Below are 26,653 nucleotides of genomic sequence, written 5' to 3'. Positions count from 1 at the left end.
TCAGCACATGCCATTAATGTAGATTGTGAGGCAAACGAAATCATTATACATAAAAAAAGAAATTAGAATTTAGAAAGCACCACTACAGGCACTTGGTTAGCCAACTACATTTTAGGAGACAACAACAAAGGTATATATATATATATACACACAGGGTCCTCCTCTGTCTCAAGTTGACCCCTTCAAAATGTGTAAACAATGCCTGGCTTTAGCAGTGTCAAGCATCCTAATGAAATCTCTGCTCGTTACCTGCCAAACCATCAGGTATCACTCCAACCAAGTCTCTTGATGTTTCTCCACCTCTGGTGTCAGGTCTCATGTGTGGGGGGGTTACGTCGCCCCTCTTGTGTGACTTCCTCTCTGGTTAGCACCACAGCCAGGTCAAAGAATTCCCAACGCCTCTTTCTTGAGGACTCCCCCCACCCCACGAGGTTCACTGACTGCACCCAAACATTTTGTTCCACTCGGTGTACGTGTCGATCTCTTTCTGCGATATACTGGGCTGGAATTTGCAAAAAACACTGTCAAAGTCCTGGTAGGTGAGGGGTCGCATCTGGCCCGTGGGCATGATGCTCACCGAGAGGTCCAGGCCTTGGGAGGAGGTGTGCAGCATGCTCACCAGGGCCTCCTGGCACAGCCTTGCCACGTCCAGGCCGGAGAAGCCCTCGGTGCGCTGGACCAGCAGCACCAGCTCCTCCTCACTGAGGCAGTACTTGCGCTGGGACTGGGACAGCAGCTGGCTCAGCATGCGGTGGCGGGACGAACCGTCCGGCAGCGGCACCAGGACCCGCCGGCCAAAGTACCGTCGCAGCCCCTCGTCCATGTCCTGGGGCTTGCTGGTGGAGCAGACCACCAGGACGTGGTTGTTGGAGTCATCCGCCGGCCCAAGGAGCAACGCATCAAGCTGGGCTAGGAGCTCGGCCTTGAGCCGGTGAACGGGGCTCTCGTTGTTGAGCTGGGCCGACAGCAGCATGTCCACGTCGCTGATGAACAGCACTGAGGGCTGGCGGCAGCGCGCCACCAGGAAGGAGGCCTGCAGGATCTTGTCACCTTCTGCCAGCCACTTGGTGGCCAAGGTGGAGCCTCTGAGCTGCAGGAAGGGCGCCCCCAGCTGGCTGGCCATGCAGCGGCCCAGCAACGTCCGGCCCGTCCCTCTGGGACCAAACAGTAGAATGCACCTCGGGGCCGAACCTAGGCCCCTGAACATGTCTGGACGTAGCATGGGCCAGAGAACCTCCTCCTTCAGAGTGGCCTTGGCCAGCTCCAGACCTGCAATGTCACTCCAGTCCACCGGGGGTCCCTGCTGCAGGATCTCAGAGGTCACCATGTCCAGGAGGTGGGGGTCACTGCTCTTCAGCTGCTCCTCAGCGGGCCGGGAGGATGAGGTCGCCCCCGTCAGGGAGAGGTGGGAGAGGTGCACGCGGTGCTCGTCCCCTTGGTCGCTTAGGGAGGGAGAGGTGAAGCTGCCCAGGGAGTCGGCCGAGCGCGAGCCACCCAGGGTGGAGGCATAGGATGGAGGGGTGAGTGCTCCGCCTGCAGACTGCTCAGAGGCCATGGGCTGCTTGTGGGGATTAAACGGCAAAGATGACTTGTCAGCGATCCTGTCAAAACTGTTCCCTCCGCCCGCATTTGAGATGCTGCTGTCCGGTACCCTGTACATGGGACTCTCTGCGGAGCTGCGCGCCTGGCCATAGACAAAATTTCCATAAGTGGAGTCCATCTCTCCTTGCCCTGTCATGTAGAAGGCTTTTCTCTTCAGAGAGTTGGACGAGCTGCCATTCAGAGGCGTGGGCGCGATGGGGCCGAGGTTGTGCGACTGGTAGGGGTACCCGGGGAGTGTGGAGGAGGGGGGCAGGGGGGTGGGAGCGGCGATCCCTGACGGTAGGTAGGAGGATGGAGGGGGGGCTCCCCCGGGGCTGTAGCCTGGCCCCACAGAGCTCTGGGAGGGGTACCCGGCATGTGGGTAATTGTAGCCAGAGAGGTTGGAGGATCCCCCATTGTAGGTCGGGACCAGGGAGGGGTGGGGGGGCGGAGGAGGGGGCTGCAAGAGACCGGAGCTGTGAAGCGGGGAGGTGGTGACCTGGGAGCTGTAGCCCAGGTAGGAGCCACTGTAGCTGGGGCCGTATTCCTGAGAGGAGCCTGCAGAGGAGTGGAGGGCCGTGGCGGTGTGACTACCACAGCTGCTGCTGGAGTAACCAGGCTCTGTTAGGCCACTGGAGGCCAGGCTCGGGGACGGAGAGCTGCACATACCAGCCACCTCCGCCGCCACCCCTCCTTTCCTCATAGACATCCCCTCGGGGACGCAGTAGACCCCCTCCTGCCAGGCCTCGCCCTCCCCTTTCCTGCCGTTCATCCCAGCCTCGGCGTAGGAGTTCAGCAGGGCCCTCTCACTGGGCATCTCCAGGATGCCAGAGTACTTCTCAGCGTACTTTTTGAGCAGGTTGGAGGCGGTGAGCGCAGAAATGTCGTCATTGGCCCAGGCGTACTGGTATGTGCTGCTGCCGCGCTGCAGGTGACCCCGGTAAGCCTCGGCCTTGTGGGCCGGCGAGCGCGTGGTGGAGGTGATGTCAAAGTGCTGCTCCGCCCACTGCGCGTGCTCTGGGGTCCACTGCATCTTTAGGCCTGCAACGGCAAGAGCATAGAGACAGACAGGACAGTTAGGATGGTCTTATTTATAAGAAAAGGTACAGCCACTCAAAATTCAGCATCTCTTCACTTAGGCTCTCTGTCAATTGGTCTTCGCTCTGCTGTCAACGGATTGATTATAATGGCTGTGATGTGATGACAGTTTATTGGGAGTGATCAAACACTGTCATGCTTATGATAGTACGCACTGTATTTTGCTTAATCATGGAGATTCACTGCTGCCATTTCTTCAATATAAAATCGAGAATACAACTCATGAATGTGTATATGAATCTGAGCGCGGAGGTTAAACAATGGGTCATTTATGAGGTTATACAGTGGGTCATTTATGACATGATTCACACATCATGATCAATAATTAACATCCATGATGACTAATGTACTACTGAGCAAAATGTGTTCTAGTTTAATTAAATTTTACATTACGTGCTACTGTATATTGAATAATAATTACTGTGAATAATAATTGTATATTTTATTTTTGACGACAATCAGTTTCATTTAGTGAACGGCTTAAAGCGGCAATATGTAACATTTTGGGCGACCCGACCAAATTCACATAGAAATGTATTTTATAGATCTGTCATTCTCATTGAAAGTCTAAGAAGCGGTAAATCTGTTCTATGTGCGCTATTTTCATGCTTTCTGTTCATAAGCTTAGTTTTTGTGTCTTTTACTTTCGGTTTTGTTCACCAGCTTCAAACAGCTAAAAATACAATATTTTGGTTATGAAAAATATATTACACAGCAGTTTAGATGGTACAATGATTCTCATCACTACCTGCTTGTTTTGTCACATAAACTGAAATTAGGCAAACTATTAGAATTTTTGCAGCCAGGAAATGGCAGAGCGATTTCTGCATAGTGCAACTTTAATAAACGTAAAATATTACATTCATGAAAATGTCTAACTAACGAACATTCTTGACATTTAAGTCGTCTGATTCTTTTCGGCCTCACGCAGTTCTTTTGTTTCTAGGAATACGGATGGTAAATATGACACGAGTACTGACAGATCACATGAAGGACACCGCCTCTCTGCCTTGGGACCGGGCTGGTCGCTACCAGGTTAGGACAAAATAATGCACCCTGCACAGAACAATATGACACAGACAAGGCAGGTCACTCCATAATCCCTCTCTCATCTCAGGCGGCCGGAGATGGTTTCAGAGCGCGCCTCGCCTAGTGCAGCAAAGCAATCTCCCCCCGTCGTCAGTGTTCTGCTGCTTTCATCAATACACACACACACACACACCAGAGCCACAGCTGGCTATGAATTACAACACCCTGTGTATGAGGCCTCCGCTATCCACCGCACAGTGCCGGACTGCACCTCCACCCCGTCACCTCTCTTTCTCTCTCTGCCTTACCATCACCATTTTCTCCTACCTTTCTCTTTCCCTTTCTCTCTCGCACCTTTTCCCTGTCCACCCTCTCTCATTACCCCCTCCCATCTTTGTCCTCACCCCCCCCCTCCTCTGGCTCGTTCGCTACATCTCACACACACTTCAGTCACCTAGCTCCCTTTGTTGCCTCTGAGGCTCAAGAGCCACTATTTTATATAATCCCCGAAGACTATCTGCAAATAAACACACACACACACACACACACACACACACACACACACACACACACACACACACACACACACACACACACAGTCATCTCACTATCAAAGCATGGTGCTATCAAAGGCCAGACCCACATCGTCGTAGGAGCCTCCTCTCAGATCGGACTCTGTTTGATTTGATTTAACACACAGCGGATTATGAGGATCATTTATGACCATCCTCTGTCCTTTCTTCAGTCTCAGTAGCATGTCTTATGAATCCACTGTCGGAGGCCCTTTAAGCACTGTATGCCTTACAATTACCGTACCACGGACGTTCCTTTTGGGTTTTTTAAGTGGAACTGGCGTGAACACACACACACACACACACACATATTCACAAACACACATCTCCAGTACGTTCGGCGTGTCAGCATAGCATGGTGTTTGCTTGGTAATAGAGCGGGGGAAATCCCCCAGACTCCTCTCTGATTCTCTCTCCCAGACGTCTCGCCAGACACCAGCAGCTAATTAGCAGGATGACGATTTGCTAATTGTGTTCATTTACAAGGTTTTAGCCGAGGGGAGTCTTGCCGGGGCTGGCACGCATGTCACGCTCCTTATTGTAATGACTATATGAACCTCGACGGAGAGAAAGGGCTTGGAAATACTTCAGCCTGGATCAAATTGATCAATAAAACAGCAGTCAGCTAATATAACGGAACAGTGTGGTGTGTTTCATTGACATGACGTTTCATTGACAGTGGTTTCTGAAAAATAACTGCTGCATGATGGGAATAATTGTTGTCATTGATAATTAATCATATAGCATCTGTATTATTTTCTTGTTTTGTAAAAAAAGTTAAATGTGTTTGGATATACTCAACGCATATTTTGGGCTTAGAGGTTGGACACAGAAGTGAACTAATTGCCAAAATGTAAAAAAAAGTTGAAGTTTAGGTAAGGATGGGAGTTAAAAACAAAAAGGTATTCATTTGCCAATGCAGGTCATTTGAGAACTCTAAAACATAATGCATCCGGATTTAAATACATTTACATTTAAAAAAGCAACAGCAGAAAATATTCTTCTCAACTCTGTGATTTTCCGGTTCATAATAATATTTGTCATGGTTAGCTAATGGAGAAGGTTATGTCTTGTACCCAGCAAGACATTACACCCGATAGCTATGTGGGTGGTTATTGCAGTATTTCTCACATCCTTTACACTAATTGTGAGGTTCAAAAACCTCCCAACTTCCCCAATATACGATAGCTGCAATATTTGTCCAAAGCTCTATAATACTTCGATGGCATTTCAATTTTTGGGGTAAATATAATTTATTGGAAGAATGATCATTTCAATTGTCGATAGCAGAGTATTAAGTAGTTCAGAGGTTATGGTAGTAACAGTTTGGGTGGGATAAAGACCCTTCTGTACTCTCTTAAAAATATAGTATCTCTCTTTTAAATATTTCAACACAACAGTATATCTTCTTGTATCTCTCTCACAATAACCTGGTCTACCCAAACAACATCTCTCTCTTTCTCTCTCTTCACAGCAGTATGGTCTCTCTCCTTGGAGTGCTAGCTAGTCTCTCCCCTCACAGTGTCATTATTAACTAGAGATGCCTCCCTCCCTCCCTCCTCCCTGCCCGTGTTGGAGAATTCACAGTCTGACTCCTAGTACTGTGTACTGGGCCTTGCTCTGGGGACCACGGTTCAGCTGCCAGCATGTCAATGGAGAGAAACACACAGGAGGGAAGGAGGGAAAGAGAGGGGGGATGACAGAGGGGGAGAGGGACAAAGGGAGAGAGAGAAGCTATAGGGGAAATAGAGGGTGAGAGAGAGGGTATGCAGTGCCAACGGATTCAAGCACACACACACACACAAATAAATACACACCCACACGACCTTCTACGCAGTAAAAAAATAAAACACATCTTCCAAATTCCAGCCCACTTAAAACAACCACCTAACCTCCCTTTTATCACCGTAATATTAACATAGAAAACCTCAATCACTCCTATCTTATTTAAATCCATTTAGAAAACATGGAATCTTTATAATTCCATCATCAATAAAGCCAACACTTCTAAGAGACGTGTCAGGCTCCATCAGTGCCTTCATCTCTCCAATCAGGGGGTTAATGTAAAGCCACAGCATGCGTCTCAATGGTGTCCTATTCCCTACACGGTGCACTACTTTTGACCATAGCCCTATAGGCCCTGGTCCAGAGGTGCAATATATAGGGAATAGGGTCCTATTTGAGACGCACCCAGAGTGATTACCTCCACTATGCAAATGAGGGCCAAATGATAACTTGCACTATTTAAATCAGGTAACACTGATTACTCTCCTGTTATTCAGATGAGGGCATATGAGTTTGAACTCAACTCTTTGAACCTCATGCACTTCCATAAAGACATGGAACAGGCCCTAAGACTGGCACTTGAATCATGCGTTGTAGTCTACGTGATGGTTAAAACATGGAATACACACATCTCTAATCTTAGAAAAACTATTATGCCACTCTAATTGAAAACATTCTTAATATTAACATCCAATGCAAGAATATGGATCACCATGAATGACCGTGTAGCAAAATTGTCAAGAGCAACTAGACTTTGATCAGGATCTGTGTGTGTGTGTGTGTGTGTGTGTGTGTGCGCTCTCTGAGAGAGAGTGAGAGTGTGTGAGTCTGGCCGAGCATTAATGCACTCATCTGCAACAACATCCAACAACATCTGGATACGTCCAGAGAGCATCAAGGCATGTCTGTGTCCTTTCTGTCTGTCATATAGAAGGTCTAATCAAACTCATTTCTGCTTCTGGACATTGGCATCAACGCGGCTGCATATTAGAAAGGGGTGTGTGTGTGTGTATGCGTGCGTGTGTGTCTGTGTGTGTGGAGTAAACAGGTCTTTAGAAAGCACTAATGAGCTCTTTGAAGTCCGTCTGCTGTGTGATTCTGCACAGAGAGTGTAGTGTGTGAGCGACTATTTCAGCCCTGTCATAATTCAGACCCATGCGTTTACAGAGACAGACGTGAACAAACACACATCCAAAGATCCTTCTCTTCCGACGAGTCATCTCGTACTATGCACGCCAAACAAGTTATGCCGCAATATATTCAGAACATGTTCGGCGGCGAGTTTTGAAATGAAATGTGGTGAAAGACTGAATTTGTGGCAGCAACTGATTGACAAGTGATCTAACTTCATCAAATGAGAATTAGAGACCAATTAAATTTCATGAGGAAATGGTCACAGCAATTACTGAAATAGAGCAGAGGGCATCATTTAACCTCGAATTCAGCGAGATATTGTGTGTGTGTGTGTGTGTACGTGCGTGTGTGTGTGTGCGTCACCTTGTTAATGAGGCTGCCACATTGACACTGTTACTAAGCCAGTGGCGATGCCGTATTGGCACGCTACCTGCCGTGTAAAATAATGTGATTAAGCCCTCTAAAATGCAATTAATTAAGTAATTAGTCGTGAATGAGTGTCAGACACTGCAATCAAAATTGCTTCAGTGTTTTGGTTAATTGATTGAACCGCTGCACTTACAAATACTGATGTCAGGTCCCTAAGCTAAGAAGTTACAGTTTGACTCTTAGTGTATGACCCAACCATAACATTGCATCAATGTTGTCATCTGGATTCCTAAACGCTTGTGTACTTCTAATGAAGGTAACTATTGTGTGGTGGCCCACTACTACTCATAGTGCTGTTCAGAAATGTGGGTACCTGTATACAATAGATTGTCAGGCAGAAAACTCCACTTAGAATCAAGCTGCCTGTTTATAGAGCTTGAAACGGAAGAGAAAGCGAGGACTTGGGAGTCTGGGGTTCAACCTCAAAGACGACAGAAACAAATGAAGTTATATTTGAACTATTTGTTTCTCTTCTGTTGGTATGTAAATGCAGATTTAAATAGGTACTTTGTGTCTGAGAAGATGGAGCTGAAACACCTCGCGTGAATGTTTAAATTCCAATGTCTGAGGATCAGATCATTTCATCCCAAAAATATTATCTGTCACTCCACAGATCCCTTCCAAAACAGAAATATATATAAAACAAAATTAAAATAAAATAGCTTGAACCCAAAGCCTGACCAATTAGTTACGAACCCCCACAGTTTAAGCAAAGACCCCCCCCCCCACACACACACACACATTTCCTCTGAAACTGTAAAGATAAACAAAAACCAAGGGTTGCAGCCTTTGAAGCCCAACCGCTGTTCGGTGGCCTACCATGACAACAACTAGACTGAGGGGAAACAACAACCACAAAAGCAGAGCGAGTTAAAAGTGCAGACAGCGAGCAGTGACTTTCCACTTTCAATACAGACACATGACAATACAGACACAAAAGATAAACTGTCATCAACCAAAATTAGATTTTATATTAAAAAACATTATAACACCAACTGGAATTCTGGAAATTCTGAGTGACACGTCATTTTAGAAAATCCAACAGATATCCTTTAAATATTACTATTAATTTGGTGATCCCTCATCCTCATGGATTTGCTCTTGAAACTATAACCCGCCCGTTTTCAGGGATAGTTAAAGTGATAGTTCACTGTCCAGTAACAGTTTGCCAGATGTTTTCAGGGATAGTTAAAGTGATAGTTCACTCTCCAGTAACAGTTTGCCAGATGTTTTCAGGGATAGTTAAAGTGATAGTTCACTCTCCAGTAACAGTTTGCCAGATGTTTTCAGGGATTGTTCAAGTGATAGTTCACTCTCCAGTAACACTTTGCCAGATGTTTTCAGGGATAGTTCAAGTGATAGTTCACTCTCCAGTAACAGTTTGCCAGATGTTTTCAGGGATAGTTCAAGTGATAGTTCACTCTCCAGTAACAGTGTGCCAGATGTTTTCAGGGATAGTTCAAGTGATAGTTCACTCTCCAGTAACAGTTTGCCAGATGTTTTCAGGGATAGTTCAAGTGATAGTTCACTCTCCAGTAACAGTTTGCCAGATGTTTTCAGGGATAGTTCAAGTGATAGTTCACTCTCCAGTAACAGTTTGCCAGATGTTTTCAGGGATAGTTCAAGTGATAGTTCACTCTCCAGTAACAGTTTGCCAGATGTTTTCAGGGATAGTTAAAGTGATAGTTCACTCTCCAGTAACAGTTTGCCAGATGTTTTCAGGGATAGTTCAAGTGATAGTTCACTCTCCAGTAAAAGTTTGCCAGATGTTTTCAGGGATAGTTAAAGTGATAGTTCACTCTCCAGTAACAGTTTGCCAGATGTTTTCAGGGATAGTTCAAGTGATAGTTCACTCTCCAGTAAAAGTTTGCCAGATGTTTTCAGGGATAGTTAAAGTGATAGTTCACTCTCCAGTAACAGTTTGCCAGATGTTTTCAGACCTTAAAAGTGAGCTAATGTTTTGAAGAGTCCATGACAATACAGACACATGTCAATACAGACACATGTCAATACAGACCCATGTCAATACAGACACATGTCAATACAGACACATGACAATACAGACACATGACAATACAGACACATGACAATACAGACACATGTCAATACAGACACATGACAATACAGACACATGACAATACAGATACATGACAATACAGACACTTTTGATTACTCCATTGAGCACAAACAAATCTACCTAGGCAAATATAGTGACACTTTCCCCCGAGCTGTATAATAAATTGACACGGGATAAATTGCCTTTTACTAGACCTACTATCAGATCTCTGGGTTAAACGGAGAGCGCAGTTAAACAAATGCTCCGGATCAAGGAAATTGTGCATGGCTTCACGTGTCAGTCAGGGAGGAAATTGAGAGATATTCAGAGTGAGCTCTAAGCCGCCGCCGCGGCGACACGGGGACGCTAACGCCCTAGCGCCTCGCCATTCATCTTTAATGCAGTCGGGCCTGTCATTCAGACAGTCCATTTCCTGTGACTGGCGCACCGTGCCTAATCACCCGGTTATACCCACGATGGCACTCTCAAAGACACAGCACACACATACATAAACACACACCGGGCCTGTAGCCCACTGAGACATAATTTTAACCCAGTGTTAACACCGACAATGTCTTTCACCGCTGTTAGCCAACATAATGACTCCCCCCTCTTACTCCTCCCTCATCTCCAACACCTTCCACACACACGAACACACACAAACTGCAATCCTGCAGATTCACCTTAACAAGCATGGACATGTCCTAATACGTCCCCAGAATGTGCTGACACTCAGGACGGTAGAAAAAACAGGGCTCATTTAAAACAGTAAGCCACTGCTGAGGGACCTCATCTACATATATTCTAAACCTCTTAGAGGTGATGGGATCCTCCTGGTGGCGTAGTCCAGGACTTTGTTCCAAATGGCACCCTATTCTCTATACAGTGCACTACTTTTCACCAGTGCTATATGTGCCCTGTTCAAACGTAGTGCACTTTATAGGTAATAAGCTACAATTTGGGAGGGGCCCAAGATCTCCTTTCTTTAGGGGGTCTGCAGGGGTTAACACAGGGCTAGGTGGTATTGATACACCCCAGCCTGGATCTATACTGGCGGTGCCACCGCGACTTTGTTTACCTGCTTGTTAAGTAATTAAAATAGATTTCAGACTGAAGGCCCTAATCCTTTTAGAAACCACATTGATTGGACGACCGGCAGAGGAGAGTCATTGTGTCATTCAGTTCAACGTTTATTTTTTAACACAGGTGGAGTGTGTGTGTATGTGTATGTGTGTGTGTGTGTGTGTGTGTGTGTGTGTGTGTGTGTGTGTGTGTGTGTGTGTGTGTGTGTGTGTGTGTGTGTGTGTGTGTGTGTGTGTGTGTGTGTGTGTGTGTGTGTGTGTGTGTGCGCGCGCGTGCCTACATATCTATGTGCACTGTGTGTTCCTCGTGAAATCGAAACTTGGAAAAGTCCTCGACGTGGAGGACGTCATTAAGGGACTGTGGACTCTGAGGGTGGGGGTGCAGTAGAAAGGCAGCGAGAGAGGCCCACCTACAGATAATGGAGGGGAAGGCTCTCACCTCGTCTAAAGCTGTCTGTCTGCGTAAATAAAATGAGATAATTATTGAGTGAACAAGTGGCGAGACACTAAACGTCGCGAGGCGCACTCTTTTTTTTACCGTTGCGGTCGGTAAATCAACGCAAACAGGGTGCTTTCAGACATTAAGTGCCCGCTAAGCACAGTAGATGCATCATATTTCAAGAGTGCTGCGTTTGTGTGGGTGAGGAGGCAGGGAAATGGAGTGTGATGGTTATCCATTACCTTATACGGTGTTGGACGATGATCATTTTCAAGTGACTCATTTCTAGAAGTACCATCTATTGGGTGCTTGGGGAAAGAAGACTTTGATAGGTAATCCAAAATAACTATTCACGAGGTTGTTACCGCAGCAGCACAAAGAGACACTAGAAGAGAAAGGCTCATTATTCTAATGTACTAGTCAGAGAATAATCCACATGATGACGCGTACAAACGCAACTAAATCACAGAGCAGGCCATCGGATTCACGGTCTGTAGGTACTAAATGAGACACAATATCAACATATGCATTAGAGGTCGACCGATTAATCGGAATGGCCGATTAATTAGGGCCGATTTCAAGTTTTCATAACAATCGGAAATCGGTATTTTTGGGCGCCGATTTCCGATTATTATTATTTTATTTTTTAAATATTTTTTTTTATACCTTCTATTTAACTAGGCAAGTCAGTTAAGAACACATTCTTATTTTCAATGACTGCCTAGAAACTGTGGGTTAACTGCCTTGTTCAGGGGCGGAACGACAGATTTTCACCTTGTCAGCTCAGGGGTTTCGATCTTGCAACCGCACAGTTAACTAGTCCAACACTCTAACCATTGCACTCCACGAGTAGCCTGCCTGTTACGCAAATGCAGTAGAAGTCAAGGTAAATTGCTAGCTTGCATGAAACTTATCTTAGAAAAAACAATCAATCATAATCACTAGTTATAACTACTAATCCAGTTTAGCAGGCAATATTAACCAGGTGAAATTGTGTCATTTCTCTAGCGTTCATTGCATGCAGAGTCAGTGTATATACAACAGTTTGGGCTACCTGGCTCATTGCAAACTAATTTGCCAGAATTTTACGTAATTATGACATACATTGAAGGTTGTGCAATGTAACAAGAATATTTAGACTGATGGATATCACCCGTTAGATAAAATACCGAACGGTTCCGTATTTCACTGAAAGAATAAACGTTTTGTTTTCGAAATGATAGTTTCCGGATTCGATCATATTAATGACCAAAGGCTCGTATTTCTGTGTGTTATTATGTTATAATTAAGTCTGATTTGATAGAGCAGTCTGACTGAGCAGCAGCAGGCTGGTAATCATTCATTCAAACAGCACTTTCGTGCGTTTTGTCAGCAGCTCTTCGCAAGCACCGTGTTGTTCATGACTTCAAGCCTATCAGCCTAATGGCTGGTGTAACCAATGTGAAATGGCTAGCTAGTTAGCGGGGTGCGCGCTAATAGCGTTTCAAACATCACTCGCTTTTAGATTTGGAGTAGTTACTCCCCTTGCGCTGCAAGGGCCGCGGCTTTTGTGGAGCGATGGGTAACGATGCTTCGAGTGTGGCTGTTGTCGATGTGTTCTTGGTTCGAGCCCAGGTAGGGGCGAGGAGGGGGACGGAAGCTATACTGTTACACTGGCAATACTATAGTGCCTATAAGAACATCCAATAGTCAAAGGTATATGAATTACAAATGGTAGAGAGAGAAATAGTCCTATAAATACTATATTAACTACAACCTAAAACTTCTTACCTGGGAATATTAAAGACTCATGTTAAAAGGAACCAGCAGCTTTCATATGTTCTCATGTTCTGAGCAAGGAACTTAAACGTTAGCTTTCTTACATGGCACATATTACTTTCTTCTCCAACACTTTGTTTTTGCATTATTTAAACCAAATTTAATTTAATAGTTTCATTATTTATTTGAGGCTAAATTGATTTTATTGATGTTTTATATTAAGTCAAAATAAGTGTTAATTCAGTATTGTAATTGTCATTATTACACATTTTAAAAATTGGCCGATTAATCGGTATCGGCTTTTTTGGTCCTCCAATAAATCGGTATCGGCGTTGGAAAATCATAATCGGTCGACCTCTAATATGCATACATCTCACTGTCAAATCAAATGTATTTGTCCCAAACACAATTTACAGCAGGTATAAAAAATGCAGCGAAATACTTATGTCCTAGCTCCCTTAACAATGCAGAACATTAACAAGCAATCAATAATTACAATGCAGTACATTAACCAGTGATCAATAATAACAATGAGGTACATTAACCAGTGATCAGTAATAACAATGCAGTACATTAACCAGTGATTAATAATAACAATGCAGTACATTAACCAGTGATCAGTAATAACAATGCAGTACATTAACCAGCGATCAGTAATAACAATGCAGTACATTAACCAGTGATTAATAATAGCAATGCAGTACATTCCCAGCGATCAGTAATAACAATGCAGTACATTAACCAGTGATTAATAATAACAATGCAGTACATTAACCAGTGATCAGTAATAACAATGCAGTACATTAACCAGGGATCAATAATTACAATGCAGTACAAATAGTCTCTAATGTGCAGGTCTGTGCACGGAGAGCTAGGTTGAGTTTTTCAGCAGTCTGATGGCCTGGTGGTAGAAGCTGTCTCGGAGCCTGTTGGTCCGTGACCCGATATTCCAATACCGCTTGCCGGATGGTAACAGAGTGAAAAGTCTGTGGCTCGGGTGACTGGAGTCCTTGATGATCTTTTGGGCCTTCCTCAAGCACCGCCTGGTGTAGATGTCCTGAAAGGCAGGAAGGTCGCCCAAAGTGATATATTAGGCCTCTATAGGGCCTTCTGGTTTCGGGCGAAGCAGTTGCCGTACCAGGCTGTCGAATGTGCAGCTGTAGAACTTCATTAGGATCTGAGAACCCATGCCAAATTTCTTCAGGCGCCCACAGTGGTAGTGTAATCGGACCATGTCAGGTTCTCTGTGATGTGGACGCTGAGGAACTTGGAGCTTTTGACCCTCTCCACTGCAACCCTGTCAATGACAATAGGGGAGGGCTCCTCCCCCTGTTTCCTGTAGTCCACTATCAGCTCCTTGGTTTGGCTGACGCTGAGGGAGAGGCTGTTTCCCTGGCACCACAGGGAGCAGAGGAGGGGGCTGAGCATGCACCCGTATGGGGCCCCCGTGTTGAGGGTCAGCGTGGCAGAAGTGTTGTTGCCTACCCTCACCACCTGGGGTCTGCCTGTCAGGAAGTCCAGGATCCAATTGCAGATTGGATACCCAGGGCCTTGAGCTTAGTGTCAAGCTTGAAGGGGACTATGGTGTTGAACGCGGAGCTGTAAGCAATGAACAGCATTCTCACATAGGTGTTCCTCTTGTCCAGGTGGGATAGGGTAGTGTGTAGCGCAATGGTGATTGCGTCATCTGTGGATCTGTTGGGGAGGTATGCAAATTGGAGTGGGTCCAGGGTGTCAGGTAAGGTGGAGATGATGTGGTCATTGACCCGCCTGTTGAAGCACTTCATGATGACAGAAGTGAGTGCTACAGGATGTTAGCAGTTGATGTTATTCTTCAACAACACAGACCCCAAAGCAAATCAGAGGGGGGGAAATAGATTTATTCAAAGAGAACATTTCATAGTCGTTATGCTTGAAAGTGGATGTTCGATGTTCATTCTTCCCAGTTCTCATTGTTTCTCCACTGAGACAGGATGTAGTTTATACTGACGCCTACCCTGTGGTTGACTAACTAGAATTCACTGCAGTAAAATTGGGCCAATGGCCAAATACAAAGTATCCTGTTTCAGGCTTCAATGTATAGATAGTTTGGACCAATGAGAACTTGCCACACGCAGCTATGAGTCCTGAACTGGAATCCATACACAGATTCTAAACAGATGTTGAACTGAAAAACAACTAGCTCCATTGATCTCTAGTTCTCTGAGTTTTGTATTTATTGTTGAATATTCTTACAAGGGCGATAGTAATTTAGGCGAGTTGCCTTAGTTTGCTTGGGTAAAGGGACAATGATGGACATCTTGAAGCATGTGGGCACCACAGACTGGGACAGGGAGAGTTTGAATACTCCAGCCAGCTGGTCTGCACATGCTCTGAGGACGCGGCCGGGGATGCCGTCTGGGCCGGCTGCTCTGCGAGTATTCACATGCTTGAAGGTCCTACTCACATCAGTCACAGAGATTGAGAGCTCAGTCCTCTACAGCAGTAGCGGGCCTCGTAGAGGGATCAATGTTGATTACCTCGCGCGGATGTTGCTATTGAACTACAGTTTCTGTTTGGGATATGTGTGAATAGTCATTGTTGGGATAACATCCTCTATGCATTTCCTGATGAACCCTGTGACTCAGTCTGTGTACTCGTTGATGCTATTGTCAGAGGCAACCCAGAACATTTCTCAGTCTTGGAGCATAAATTCTGATTGGTCAGACCAGCGTTTAACAAATCTTACCATGGGTTTTCCTGTTTTCATTTCTGTTTGTTGACTTGCAGGATCAGAATGAAGGTGTGGACTGATTTTCCGAAGGGGGTTGAAGGAGGGCTTTGTGTCCGTCTCGGAATGGAGAATGGTCCAACTTATTTTTCCTGCAAGAGGCAAGAGATGTGCTGGTGGAATTTTGGGAATTTCCTTAGATTTATTATGTTAAAGTCCCCTACAACGAATGTGGACTCGAGATATGCTGTTTCCAATATGTTCATATTCCTGTGTGATTCCTTGAGTGCCAGTCTGGTGTCGACTTGAAAAATATTGTTCATGGAAATCAAATGTCAATTAAAGCCAATTTGGTACATTTCACGTACAAGAAATACCTACAATTACTATTATCTTCATTTTAAAGAGTTTTGTCACATAACTTTTAACCTTCTGACAACAGTGGAACCAGAGTTTCCTCTTGAATGGTTATATAACACCAGCCACTGATGCATCATGTTGTCTGTTGTCACTGGCTTTCTGTCTGTGTGTGTGTGTGTGCTGCGGCAGGCACGGTAACGTTAAGCTTTTGACAGACGAGCCAGGCATGGCTGTCAAAGTGACACTGTTTGTGAATGAGTGTGTATGCGTGCGTGCGTGCTTGTGTGCATCGAATGCATGCGCTTCTTGATAGCGGTTTGTGTCAGAATAAATTATACACTGCCATAGCCAACAGTGCAAACCCCTCCAACAGAGAGAGGAGTCACCAGTTAAGAGTTCTGCTGCTGCTAATTATCTGACGATAGCCACCCTGACAATCCTCCAAAAGAGGAAAAGGCGGGCGACCGCGTGTTGGTGAGATGGGGGTCAGAAAGGCCCGCTCCAAACAGGAGTTGGCTCAGATTAAAAACTGCTGTCAGCAGAGCACAGCCTGTCTCTACTACTGAACAGCACCATTCTGAAATAACCCCAACCTCCATATTGAACTGTAAATGCATGGGATCAGTTTGGACGTCAAAGGTGTCAAGTCATTCACACTTCACATCAGGCACTGCCAGCTCAGGCGGGTTTCTCATCCAACAAAAATCTACATGAAGGGATACAGACACACCAAATAAAAGGATGTTATTGACCGTTTGCAATTATTTCATTCATGCCTGAAATTATACGGAATTTAAAAAATGTGTTTACTTTAATATTGCTAATAATATTTTACAATTTGGTAAAACATGACAAAAACCATTGGTTAATTACAGACTCATTTGTAGTCTAAAATACCTCTACTTTGAATTCAATGTGGATTTCATTCTGGTGGAATTCACACAGGTTGTCTAAACACTCAAACGGTGGATCAATATGGCCATCGATCTGTGGCATTGAGACTGAGCCAGACGTGTCGAGGGGGCAAGAGATTCTCACTAACGTTCCCCAGTCTACCTCTGAGGAGCCGCAACACCCCCCCCCCCCCCTCCACACACACACACACTCTCCAAATATAAATAACTCCAACCAAACTACACCACACATATTTCAGTCTCTTTGCTCCCGAGACATTTGTGCTTTTGGAAGTTGGAATAAGCTGTTAGTTTAACTCTATGAGGACATCCATTACAGTTCTCTGAGTGAATATCAAGCCAGCTAGGCAGTCAGCGTAACATCATCACAGGTTCTCAGACTGAACTGACGCCGTCGATTCCTTTGAATAATTCATTGGGACTGAGTGATAAGATGGCCCCCGATGCAGCTCTGAGACTGAGGGGTAGATTTGGAAAAGTCCAAACTTTACAAGAACCAGCCCGTGACTGACTGATCAATATATGTTTCAGACAACTCACTCATGATATCACACCACAAGAAGAGGAAAGACACAGATACTTGCTTCATTGACAAAGAGAATATCTTTAATGTCATTAGTCATAATTTCATCTCTTATCCTTTATTTTCCCTTTTGTTTTACAATAACTGTTTTAGTATTACATCAAATTAGTGGGGAGGAAATAAAGAAATTGTTATTTTAAGTATAATTACAATTGACAAAAAGAATATCAAATCATCGCTTACTTCCATTTCACAGAGAGACCAGGTTAGTCAATTCCTCAAACAATTTCCAGACAGGTATTTGGAAGCATCAAACTAAACAGGCAAAACCACGGCGATTACAAAACGCCTACCTCCTCCTTAATATGGCATCTAGGAGGTTGGAACGTGATGGGGGGTAGCAATAAGCCAGACGGTGTCTCAGAGGAATAAGAGAGAGCAGATTTAATGTAATCATAAGGGAAGCTCATCTTTCAGGGAACAGTAATAATGAGCAATCAATAAGGGCCCTAACAGAGTTAGAGAGAGTGCCTGACAGCAGCTGTAGGCCTGTTAACAGGCAGTGTCTGCTCTCATATTACTGGGGTGGGTGCACCGTGACACACACACACACACACACACACACACACACACACGAGCACACGTAAACACACACACCTCTGGTGACACCCACCAGCAGTGTGTCAGTCTCTATCGATCTCTGGCTTTAATCACATTCACCGTTAATGTACCCGAAAGGTGTTCGAGTGGTCTAAGCTGTACTACAGATAAACCAGTGTAAAGCGGATATTAGAAACACACTTTTCGTGTGAGCACCGTCAAACGTTTGACCAGTATCTCACTTCAAAAAACAAGGACATTGATTTGAATGAGAACGCCTAAAATGGCTTCGTAATGGTAAAAGTGAAAGAGTGCAATGAACCTTAACGGTGCTGAGGAGATGACATCATTAGCTTCGGTGAAAATATCTGACCCTAAATCAGTTGCTATGGGCAACGTCTACCTCCTTCCTCTGGACAACACAGTCCTGCAATAAGTCAGTCATCTCCTACCTTACTGTGATCACACTTTCAGACAATCAGAGAGAGAGAGAGAGAGAGAGAGAGAGAGAGAGAGAGAGAGAGAGAGGAAAATAAAGGAAAGGAAAGGAAATGCGACACACCACTTGACTGACCCTCCAAGACCAGGTACACATTAACCCAATTACAACATGATAGCCCAGGTAGCCTAGCTCTACACATTAACCCAATTACAGCATGATAGCCCAGGTAGCCCAGCTCTACACATTAACCCAATTACAGCATGATAGCCCAGGTAGCCCAGCTCTACACATTAGCCCAATTACAACATGATAGCCATGCTAGCCTAGCTCACACCCAATTACAAATCAAATGTTACTGGTCCCTAGACATATTTTGCAGATGTTATCGCAGGTGCAGCGAAATGCTTGTGTTTCTAGCTCCAATAGTGCAATATACGTAATAATACACACAAATCCCCAAAATAAAAATTAAGAAATAGAACGAGCAATGTCAGAGTTAAGAGTATTTTTTATTTAACCTTTATTTAACTAGGCAAGTCAGTTAATTAAGGACCAATTCTCATTTACAATGACCGCCTAGGAACAGTGGGTTAACTGCCTTGTTCAGGGGCAGAACGACAGACTTTTACCTTGTCAGCTCAGGGATTCAATCTAGCAACCTTTCGGTTACTGGCCCAACGCTCTAACCACTAGGCTACCTGCTGCCCTGAGCTATATATAAATATATACAATGTATATAATGTTGTATATTGACCGTATGGACATCAAAGGTGTGTACAGCAGTAGTTATATAAAATTAGCCTTGACTAGAAACAGTATATAGATATGAAATGGGTAAAACATTATGTAAACATTATTAAAGGGAGCAAGTGTTCAATGACTATGTACATTGGGCTACACAACACATGTACCTGTGTGAGCATGGCTTGCTGGGCTAGCATGTTGTAGTCCACTACAGGTACCTGTGTGAGCTGGAGGATGGAGCAACATGCTAGCCCAGCTAGCCTTGCTCACACAGGTACCTGTGTCATGTAATAATCTTCCCAGTGTGAAATAGTTCCCAGTTAAATAATTGCACGCACATCTCTTTATGTGGATGGCTGAGCTCGTCTCTTCATGTGGATGGCTGAGCTCGTCTCTTCATGTGGATGGCTGAGCTCGTCTCTTTATGTGGATGGCTGAGCTCGTCTCTATGTGGATGGCTGAGCTCGTCTCTTCATGTGGATGGCTGAGCTCGTCTCTTCATGTGGACGGCTGAGCTCGTCTCTTAATGGATGGATGAGCTTGTCTCTTCATGTGGATGGCTGAGCTCGTCTCTTCATGTGGATGGTTGAGCTTGTCTCTTCATATGGATGTCTGAGCTCGTCTTTTCATATGGACGGCTGAGCTCGTCTCTTAATGGATGGCTGAGCTTGTCTCTTCATGCGGATGGCTGAGCTCGTTTCTTTATGTGGATGGCTGAGCTCGTCTCTTCATGTGGATGGCTGAGCTCGTCTCTTCATGTGGATGGCTGAGCTCGTCTCTTCATGTGGATGGCTGAGCTTGTCTCTTTATGTGGATGGCTGAGCTCGTCTCTTCATGTGGATGGCTGAGCTCGTCTCTTCATGTGGATGGCTGAGCTCGTCTCTTTATGTGGACGGCTGGGCTCGTCTCTTTATGTGGATGGCTGAGCTCGTCTCTTAATGGATGGCTGAGCTCGTCTCTTCATGTGGATGGCTGAGCTTGTCTCTTTATGTGGATGGCTGAGCTCATCTCTTTATGTGGATGGCTGAGCTCGTCTCTTCATGTGGATGGCTGAGCTCGTCTCTTTATGTGGATGGCTGAGCTCATCTCTTCATGTGGATGGCTGAGCTCGTCTCTTCATGTGGATGGCTGAGCTCGTCTCTTCATGTGGATGGCTGAGCTCGTCTCTTTATGTGGACGGCTGGGCTCATCTCTTAATGGATGGCTGAGCTCGTCTCTTCATGTGGATGGCTGAGCTTGTCTCTTTATGTGGATGGCTGAGCTCGTCTCTTCATGTGGATGGCTGAGCTCGTCTCTTCATGTGGATGGCTGAGCTCGTCTGTTTATGTGGACAGCTGGGCTCGTCTCTTTATGTGGATGGCTGGGCTCGTCTCTTAATGGATGGCTGAGCTCGTCTCTTCATGTGGATGGCTGAGCTCGTCTCTTTATGTGGATGGCTGAGCTTGTCTCTTTATGTGGATGGCTGAGCTCGTCTCTTCATGTGGATGGCTGAGCTCGTCTCTACATGTGGATGGCTGAGCTTGTCTCTTTATGTGGGTGGCTGAGCTCGTCTCTTCATGTGGATGGCTGAGCTTGTCTCTTTATGTGGATGGCTGAGCTCGTCTCTTCATGTAAACGGCTGAGCTCGTCTGTTTATGTGGACGGCTGAGCTTGTCTCTTTATGTGGATGGCTGAGCTTGTCTCTTCATGTGGACGGCTGAGCTCGTCTCTTCATGTGGATGGCTGAGCTTGTCTCTTTATGTGGATGGCTGAGCTCGTCTCTTCATGTGGATGGCTGAGCTTGTCTCTTTATGTGGATGGCTGAGCTCGTCTTTTCATGTGGATGGCTGAGCTTGTCTCTTTATGTGGATGGCTGAGCTCGTCTCTTCATGTGGATGGCTGAGCTTGTCTCTTTATGTGGATGGCTGAGCTTGTCTCTTCATGTGGATGGCTGAGCTTGTCTCTTCATGTGGATGGCTGAGCTTGTCTCTTCATGTGGATGGCTGAGCTTGTCTCTTTATGTGGATGGCTGAGCTCGTCTCTTTATGTGGATGGCTGAGCTCGTGTGGATGTTTCTTTCTCACCCTGCCTTGACCTCGAAAAACTGTTCTGTGTGCATGTGCATTTGCTTCACACATCTGCCAATCAACGGTGGCCAGGAGTGTTGACTCTGACCAATCAGAAGCTTGTTGAGGCGTGAGGTCAGCATATAAATACCCGGACTCACATGTCAATGTGCTGTGAGGAGAGATTTTTTGCGATTGCAAAGACTTGGGCACCACGTTTTCGATTGACAGTGCATATATTTGCTTGTTAGTTAGTTGATTGAGAACTATTCCACTATTCCACCCTGGGAAAATGTGTACATGACAACCTGCAGTGAATTACAACATCCTAGCCCAGCTAAACTAGATACCTGTAGTGAATTAAATATAACATTTTGCAATGGGCCTTATTATAGGACAACAACCACCCAAGCCACTGCCTGTTCACACCGCTATCATCCAGAAGGCGAGGTCAGTACAGGTGCATCAAAGCTTCTATCTCAAGGCCATCCGACTGCTAAACAGCAATCACTAACTCAGAGAGGCTGTTGGCTGCATTGAGACCCGATCACTGGACACTTTAATAAATGGATCACTAGTCACCTTAAACAATGCCACTCTAAATAATTCCACTTACATAATGTTTACATATATTACATTACTCATATCACATGTATATACTGGATTGAGAGCCAATCACTGGACACTTTAATAAATGGATCACTAGTCACTTTAAATAATGCCACTTTAATAATGTTTACATATGTTACATTACTCATATCACATGTATATACTGTATTATATACCATCTATTGCACCTTGCCTATGCCGCTCGGCCATCACTCATCCATATACTTATACGTACATATTCTCATTTACCCCTTTAGATTTGTGTGTATTTGGTAGTTGTTGGGGAATAGTTAGATTACTTGTTAGATTTGTGTGTATTAGGTAGTTGTTGGGAATTGTTAGATTACTTGTTAGATATTACTGCACTGTTGGAACTAGAAGCACAAGCATTTCACTACACTCGCATTAGCATCTGCTAACCATGTGTATGTGACCAATAAAATTGTATTTTATTTTTTATAGAGGTGGGGGGAATTTTGAACTGTGTATTAAATGAGCTATTCAAACACATTCCTAAATTGACTTCAGCCAAGAGAAATGAGGCTATGAGGCAGTGTCCAACATGGGAATCTCTTAAGATTACTTTTGTTTTCTATCCCACAGCACCACACATCACTGAGCCAGCCTGTGTATGCTGTGTATGCTGTGTGTGTGTGTGTGCATGTGTGCATTAAGCCTGGGTAAACTACAGCCCTCTCTCCCTGGGGAGCACTTACTCACTCCAAGAAAGCAGAGCTGGAGGATGGAGCTAAACAAGGGTTCATTGGCCAAAATATCTCCTCTGCACACACACACACACACACACACACACACACACACACACACACACACACACACACACACACACACACACACACACACACACACACACACACACACACACAAACACTTTCCCGTAAGCAATATCCCCTGAAGCACTCATCCACTGAATATAGCCAAACAGTGGTGGAGCGAAGAAAAGACAGAGAGAATGAATGGAAACAGAGATAAGCGAGTCTAGTAGCTGGACTAGGTCCAGGGGAGCAGGGGAACAAACCACAGCCTGCCTCTACGACCACTTCTTACTGCGTCCGTAACATGTCAACCTAATGGCATGGACATGCAGCCAATTGATTTGTAAACCAATAGGCCTGTCCCTCTTGCACATTCAGATTACTTAGTTCACCGGTTCAGCACGGAATGAATAGTCTTCTCCAACACCGAGATGGTACTGGGGGGGGGTACATGAGGGTAAAAGGGGAGGGAATATGCATATCTTTATGTTTACAGATTGCTCATGTACATTAATCAGACATAGACGAATGCAAGTGCACATAAGTATGTAGATAGCCCATTCTATGTCGAATTAACCTCGTTTTTATTTTCATCAAAATAATAATTTGGCTGTTAACCATAAAGTAATCTATATGATGTTTAATGGAAGCTAGGGATATTTGACAGTCTGAAAGATATGTTGTGGTCCTCAATGTGAAAATGGTGGAAAACCATGACCCCAGGACGTAAGTAATGATCATCTCAGGTTATTTACAAGTGATAGAGTGTGGTTGATGATTGATGTGGCCGCACATGGACACTAAGCTCTAAATCTAATATCTATTAAATACAACCGTACAATATCTCTCCCTGACCACCGGCACAGTACAAAGGATTCAACTATAGTTGCGAGAGGTGAGAATAACTTCATATTATCCACAGTCCGAGCACATTTCACTCATGTCTGTGTTCAAGTGAATCGCCATGAAAATCCCTTTATCTACGAAGGCACTGTAGTCCATATTGGACAGTGCTGCTATTATGGTCTGTCGAGGTCCGTCTACCCCACGCTACGCGGCCCTCTCTTTTTTCCACTAATGTCTCCACACTGACTCCTCTGTCGCACTGTTAAGTGGGGAAACATTCATTTCAAATGCTTGAAGATATGAGAGAGACTAGATTGATTTGCCTTAGGTGACCTATAAACTTACAGTATTAAGGATTAGATGTAGTCTTTATCACGTTATTCAGGTGTGGCCTAAAAACCAAGAGATTGCCAAATCAGATATTTGTGCCCATGCGCGAACACACAATGAAAGACCTACTTAAAGATAGCACTCAACTACTATAATCTCCTAATAGACATACATTTTCCCTCGTGTTAGGATGATTTCACACCCCTGTAATCGTTCGGGGGAGGGCTGGGAGAAATACGGCATTATGAGCATTGTGCAGAAACAAGCTGTTTAGCAGGTAGACATCTCAGAGCTTAACTCTATCTCAGCTAGACTATAGCAAGTCATAGGAGAGTCTTAATTGTGCTAACAGAACACCACATAACCATATTCATACTGATACTATTGAAATCAGACTAACTTCCGGAAAATGTGTAATATCAGGAAATCTACACATTTAAGGTACAGAAGCTAACTGTTTGTCTTGTCTAGACCCTGATCTTACCAATCTTATGTCTGAACCAACCCAGTATGTAATGTGCTACTAATGAACGAGCAGGCCCATTGGCAGGCAGGCGGGCATCTCTAATTCTCCTTCACAGGCGATCATGTTGCAGCGGAGAGCCAGATCAATACCATTTGCTCGATACACGGGAGGACTGGAATCCATAAAAGCGCTTTTATTGAGTAATTAAACACCCATTACAGTCCCAGACAGCCAAACAATAAATTTGATAATCCTCTAATACGCAGATCCACAGTGGTGATTAATACCCGGGTGAATGCATGGCCAGGGTGACATAAAGGCCCTAGACTAGATGACACTATGCTAAGGGATAGCCTAGCGAGCTAATACCGTACTGTAAACAGGACTGGACTGCCTTCCAAGGGAGCAGAGATTCTAGTGCTTACAGAACAAATTAAAGGGTGTGGTACTGTACCCAGCTAGCACAGAACATTCCCGTAACATTCCCGAAAGGTTCTCCTTTGGTTTTCCTACAACGTTCTTGGAATCAAAATGTGTTGGGCTGGGTAGTACATTCTAAAGGTTGTGTCTGTTGTTAAGAATATTCTGCTATTAGAATTATTAGTGGAGACTGCTGGGGGAAAGGTGTCTGTAGCAAATAACTGGGTTACATTGCAAAATTCATGGAAAGAGAGGGATAACTGACACTGGCACAGGACAAATATGGGTCAGTTGAAATGTTGCAGTATCACGAGCTTCAATAAAACCCATTCTGGAGAACAGTAAGTGAACCTTTTGCTTTCTTAACAATACATTGTGAATTTAATATGGTGCTTTGAAGTACAACCATAAACCTATCACCTCTAGCCGTCTCTAAAATGACAAATGTGTTCGACCCTGAGATAAATCTACAGCTACCAGTTAGTGATGGGGGGGTGGGGGGGGAATCGATACAGTTACATATCGGGATATTATTTTTGAAGATATTTCGCATCGTACCGTTTTGACAAAACTACAATATTATTTTTGCGCTAGTTGGCTGTACCTGCACTAAAACTCCAGTATTTTTTTTCCCTTCATAGCTTGTTCTCCATCTTCGAATCGCGGTTACATATAGAATCATGAGAATCACAATACATATTGTATCAACACCTAAGTATGGTGATAATATTGTACCGTGAGGTCCCTGCCAATTACCAGCCCTATCTACTACCACTTTCAAAATACTCACACCACTTTTCATAATATTGCAACAATGATTTAATTCCATTCATACGGCCCACCTCAGTCCTTTTTGAAACTTTTTTAAGGACCCATGCTTTCTACACTTTCACAACTCGTCAAAATACGCACAATCTCGCCCTTGTTGGAGAGCGTTTAGCCTTGTTGCGCCAACAATATGGCGCCTCGGTAATTCTTCTTAAATATGAATGGTCCATTCAGTCTGCTCAATGGACTCTTCTGGCAAAACCCCCCTTTTCTATCCTGACAACAATATTCAGCGCAGCGCTCTTGGCAGTTTCCCGGCCAAAGTAACAAAAGAGGAACTCGAATACGTCGCTGACGGTTTCAAAAGCATTAAGCCCTCAGTGAAATGCCTCGTTCTTGGCGAAAGCAAAGTGATTTGACAACAATGGACAAATCACACAGTGGTTTATGAGCTTTGCAGGACACAACGGCAGTCTTTATTCCAAAGCACACATTAGTAATCATGTCATTGAGACCCCCCAGGGTTCTCATTGGCCCGGAGGAGTGTGGAGAACAGGATTAATGTGTGGACCGGGTGGAGGGTGGAAGTTGGCCAAGTCTCTCAATTCAACACTCTGTCTAAATGTGATGAGGTTCTTTTGCCATACACACTCTAAGAACAGAAACACATACAAGAAGAACACACACACACACACACACTGATTTTTGCATGTTTTCTATCTAATAAGACTAAAACAAGCGAGTGGTGAGTTACAAGTATAAGAGAATATATTTTCTACATGTCAAACAAAACCTTCTGAAAATAATGGAAGCAATTGCATCGGTTGGGTTTGAAAAACAAATCTTCCTCTTTGACCCAAAACAACTCCCACGACTGATGCACACCCACTCTAAAGTCAATACCACGCGTGTATCTGCCTATATGGATAATGTATGAAACCAGGTTGAGGAGCTCAGAGCTGCATCTCATTACCCAGTGCATACAGTACCATCCTTAGCAGAGTCTACATTCTCAAACACAGCCAAACCCGCACCGGACACAAACACACAAAAACTGATAGAGACTCTAACACACAAGACAAAAACATGCTTGCATACGCATTGCCACACACAGACACACACCCTTCTCCACAGGTCCCC

The 26,653-nt window shown here is 44.6% G+C and overlaps 1 protein-coding gene across 1 annotated transcript in view; it reads right to left on the bottom strand.

The window, feature by feature from the left end:
* Positions 1-433: 433 nt before the first annotated feature.
* Positions 434-26,653, bottom strand: part of LOC139414134 (fidgetin-like) — a 33,722-nt gene continuing 7,502 nt past the window's right edge. The window contains exon 3 of the mRNA XM_071162015.1: positions 434-2,622. Within this exon, the coding sequence (XP_071018116.1) occupies positions 434-2,622 (2,189 nt within the window). The remainder of the gene's footprint in view (positions 2,623-26,653) is intronic.

Source organism: Oncorhynchus clarkii, chromosome 7 (assembly GCF_045791955.1).
Source record: "Oncorhynchus clarkii lewisi isolate Uvic-CL-2024 chromosome 7, UVic_Ocla_1.0, whole genome shotgun sequence".
Classification (NCBI taxonomy): Eukaryota; Metazoa; Chordata; class Actinopteri; order Salmoniformes; family Salmonidae; genus Oncorhynchus; species Oncorhynchus clarkii.
Note: the sequence above shows the minus strand (reverse complement) of the source record. Positions and strands in the feature narration are given on the sequence as shown.